Source organism: Vigna radiata, unplaced genomic scaffold (assembly GCF_000741045.1).
Source record: "Vigna radiata var. radiata cultivar VC1973A unplaced genomic scaffold, Vradiata_ver6 scaffold_987, whole genome shotgun sequence".
Classification (NCBI taxonomy): Eukaryota; Viridiplantae; Streptophyta; class Magnoliopsida; order Fabales; family Fabaceae; genus Vigna; species Vigna radiata.
The window spans coordinates 1-4,097 of record NW_014541933.1 but is presented as its reverse complement, the minus strand read 5'-3'; the positions used below and the strand labels follow the sequence as shown (position 1 = coordinate 4,097).

The window sequence follows — 4,097 nt, the reverse complement described above, 5'->3', positions numbered from 1 at the left end:
TATTTATGTTTTTTGTTCTGATGTTTTAAAACAGATCAAAAGTCTATATCTATCAAATGCAAGCAACTGACCTTTAATCTTTCTAAATTGAAAGCAGGGTTGATTAACCTTCTGTGCTTGCTCCACTTTTCTCCATCATGGTCGGCAAGGCCGGTTGCTAGTAACTTGACAAGTGGATTTGTGTCAGGCTTTGGGAAGTCAGACATATTGTTAAGTACATCTTTGATTTGCCCAGGATCTAAGATGGTCACCCTTGGAGTTGGTCCTAACCAGATAAAACAGTTTTTACCTGCATACCGTCGGCAATTTGTAAGGTTCATACAGTTCCACACTAAAGATAACATATAAAAGGAAAGAAAAATGACTAATAACAGTTGATTCATATTAAGATTTATTTTAACTAACAGTAAGGGCTAGGGCTATTAGGATTAGCACTGTGCACACACCAATAATCTGACATGCCTTGACTGGAGTTTGTTTCAAGTGGATTTTGATTCTGCTACATCATGTATATTATGTAAACATACATTCAATCAAGGAAAGGAAAACGATATATCAGAGTACTACTATGTGTTCCCCTGTTGTATGCACAAGGAGAGCTAAAATAGGAGGCTTATGCACTGTGCCTTAAGTGAGCACATGCCAAATTCTTCAGTGTACATGTTATGTTTTAACGGAATGAGCAATGTCTCTTATGTTCTCTGATTTTGGGGCTACGACATAATGTAAAGAATATATTTCTTCAAATGTTTTATGGTTTAAATTGTTGGAAATTCAAGTGTGAGTCCAAATCCCACATTGGATAGAAATAAAAAACTAGAATACTATATAAAAGATGAAAGATCCATTAAGATTTCATCGGTAATGTATCTCTTTGGTGAACCTTCTTCTCGATAGACCAAACATGGATCACTAACTTCTCTTCCCTTGATTTGTTTCACTTTTTTTAAGTCCTTGACGTGTTTTACACTGGTTTCCTGTTTTGGTCATTCATATATAGAAATCTCCGTTGAGAATGCCATTGGAGGCATATGGAAAGGCATTAGTCATAGCCATCATCAAATAGAGATTTCACCTTGTTTTCTGAACTCTCCCCAGTTTTGTGAGAATTTTCTTAAGAAAAATGACTTCATTTTTACTTTCTCGGATTACTTGGAAGCTGTTAAGCACAAATCAGTGTAATTTTTTTCACATTTATCCTAAAATGTCTTTCATTACATAGATTTTTCAAAGAGCCTATTTCCACTCTTTCATGTATCTAAATTTCTATAACAAATATTTAAAGGTGTCAATTCAATGAAGTGAACTAATCAACACCCCATATGCAACCTCTCAACAATCTTGTAACATAAACCAAACAAACACAACTATATAAAACATAGTCACTACATGTAGAACATTCAAAAAGAAAAGCCGTGAAAAGAATAGAAACATACCATGTGTGTTGACAGTATGATGGGTGTAGGAAGACACACGTGGAATTATGTTATCAGAGAGATTCATAGGTTTGGATAAGGCTTTCTTTCTCGTTTTGAGCAAGTCCTTGCTATCTCCAAACAAAAGCCTGTATGGATTGCCTTGAAAGCCTTGCTCTCTTAGCAGCTTTTCAAGTCTCTTTGGTTTGAACCATAACCAGTTCAGAATCCTCCATGCGCATATCAGAACAAGTATCACTATGAGAATCAGAGTTGTTGCCCATGCTGCTTCCATATCTGTCTTGCTTTTTGGCAAGGGCAATGAGAATAGAGAAGGATGATCAAACTTGAGGCAGCAAAACTCAATCAAAGACTATACTTTTGAGATACACTACTCACCAAGTTATCAATTTCAACTTCTCTTTGTTTTTGTCTTTTTCTGTTTATTCCAACAAGAAAATAACAGGCTTTTGATATTTTTCCATTATAATTTATATTTATCATTCAAAAATATTAAGAAATTCAAAATTTGTTTGAGAGGGTATATTGATGTGAGTTTATTAAGATGAGTATAAAAATTATTTTTATTTTTATTTAGATATAAATTATTATTTAGTTTTATTATATTCAAATTTTTCACTAAAAACTATTAAATAAATTAAAATAATTCTTCACGAGTGTGTTCATTCGCTTTATTATTAATGATGAAATATTATGTATGATAGATGGTTAACTTTTTATAATTTTTTAAATAAATGTATTTAACATATTTTTAAAATGATTAATATTATAGGACAAAATACTAAATCCATACGTTTGTTTTCATATAAATGATTAATTTATGTCATATGAAAATGTCATTATAGAAATCAATATATTTATTTTTATAAACCTCAGGTTAGATATTATTGTAACTTTAACATTTTGGTTAGATTAACACTATTTGATGAAGACACATGCTCTTACCATATGACATGTTTCTAATGGAGAGAATTTCTTCTTAATAGTAATCGTGTGAGATGCTCTTAATGGACAAAATTTCTCTTTTTTAGTATAGGTCCTGTGTCATTATGGAGAAAATTTTACCTTAGTCTCCAAGTTAGTGTCTTAGAGTTTTACATATACAATTTGGAGACACCTTTAGGGTTACCTGAACTTATAAATAGAGGTATCTCCTCCTTATAAATTTACTTTTGAATTGAATATTGTTATGGATACTATTCAACTTAGGTCATCAAAGCTAGAGTATTTCTTAAAGGTTTTCTCTAGTTATCTTTCCTTAAGAGTTGACCCACTCTTCTCACAACACCCAAATCCCCTTACTTGAGTCATGTAACTTGAAGGAGGAGAGTCATCGTCTCATCACATCATAATCACCACATGTGCATCATACTTTCACCACCATCAAGCTTTTGTAAACCATCACCCATTTGGATATCTTCCCTTGACTTGAGTCATATAGCTTGAATGAACTTATCTCATCAAATACTTTACCTAATAAATAGTTAAAATTCAATCATTCGAATTTCCTTCTCTAAACATAATATTTGAAAACTGAAACCATTACAAATGAGATCACTTCAAATTCCATATATTCAAATGTTCTAAAAAAATTGTGAAACTCTCTATTTAAACATAAACTGAAAATACCAGATAAAGGAATTTCTTGAATCAAACCTTTAAGGGATGGTTCATCAAGAATGCTGGTCAAAATTAAACAAAGATTCGATCATTTAAACTCTCGATCTTTTAAAACAACTAAGTTTAAAGAGTCTAGTTGGATGTATTTTAGAAAGAAATCCTTTTTTTGATGTTTTGTCAGTTGAATTACAAAGTAACAGCTGATAAAAGGTAATCTCACACAAACATGTAAATGGGAAAGCCATTAAACATATGATAATATCCCAGAAGTCATTTTGTTATTACATTATAAGCGTTATTGTTATCAACATGTAAATGGAAGTAACTATTAAACATAAGACAGGATCTAAGAGGGATTTTTTTATTACATTACTAGCTTTTAATGTGTTTTATTTTCATATTTTCACTTTATGGAGAATGATATGAGCACCATACTGTGGCTGAAGAGTGATTGACATAGTTGGAGCATGAGTATATGCTGGAGAAAGTTCAAATGAGAAATGCTGTAAAATCATTGACAAAGCCATCTTTGCTTCCAGTAAGGAGAAGTTTTGTCCAATGCATATTCTAGGACCCCCTCCAAATGGAAAGAATGAAACTCTACCATTTGTTGCTTTCAGAACTCCCTCAGAAAATCTCTCTGGATTGAACTGCTTAGCATCTTCACCCCAAAGTTCACTGTCGTGGTGAACCAAAACTGTTGGGAGGAAAACATGCACTCCGGCAGGTAATGTTACTTTTCCAAGTTTCAGATCTCTTTTAACAACTCGACCCAATCCAATTGCTGGTGGGTATAATCTAAGAACCTCATTCAAAATCATAGTGACCTGATACAGAAAAGATTTTTATTAGTGAGTACAGAGGACATACAATTTATTATAAGATACAGAATACAGTACTTACAATCTTTAACCGATTTAAACCATCAAAACTTGGCTTTTCATTGCCAAAGACTTGGAAGACTTCCTCCCTTGCACGTTGTTGCCAATTAGGGTACCTACTCAATAACACCATTGTCCAAACCAGCAAAACTGAAGTGGT

The 4,097-nt window shown here is 32.6% G+C and overlaps 2 protein-coding genes across 2 annotated transcripts; both read right to left on the bottom strand.

The window, feature by feature from the left end:
* Positions 1–6: 6 nt before the first annotated feature.
* LOC111240711 (cytochrome P450 CYP72A219-like) lies at positions 7–1,824 on the bottom strand. The gene is made up of 2 exons (XM_022776258.1): positions 1,437–1,824; positions 7–289 (listed from the first exon to the last, which is right to left on the bottom strand). Exons 1-2 carry the CDS (start codon positions 1,708–1,710, stop codon positions 36–38), a joined length of 528 nt encoding a protein of 175 aa, XP_022631979.1. The 5' UTR covers positions 1,711–1,824; the 3' UTR covers positions 7–35.
* Positions 1,825–3,285: 1,461 nt separating this feature from the next.
* Positions 3,286–4,094, bottom strand: LOC106778633 (cytochrome P450 CYP72A219-like; the record flags this gene model as incomplete). Its single annotated transcript, XM_014666616.1, has 2 exons — positions 3,286–3,883; positions 3,960–4,094. Coding segments are annotated over 2 exons (567 nt in total), but the record flags the coding sequence as incomplete, so codon positions are not given.
* Between the last annotated feature and the right edge of the window lie 3 nt (positions 4,095–4,097).

Excerpts from the sequence above, each read along its gene's own strand:
- LOC111240711 (XM_022776258.1), bottom strand. The coding sequence starts at position 1,710 with ATGGAAGCAGCATGGGCAACAACTCTGATTCTCATAGTGATACTTGTT. Across the intron at positions 290-1,436 it reads TCATACTGTCAACACACATG|GTAAAAACTGTTTTATCTGG; the intron begins GTATGTTTCTAT and ends GACGGTATGCAG.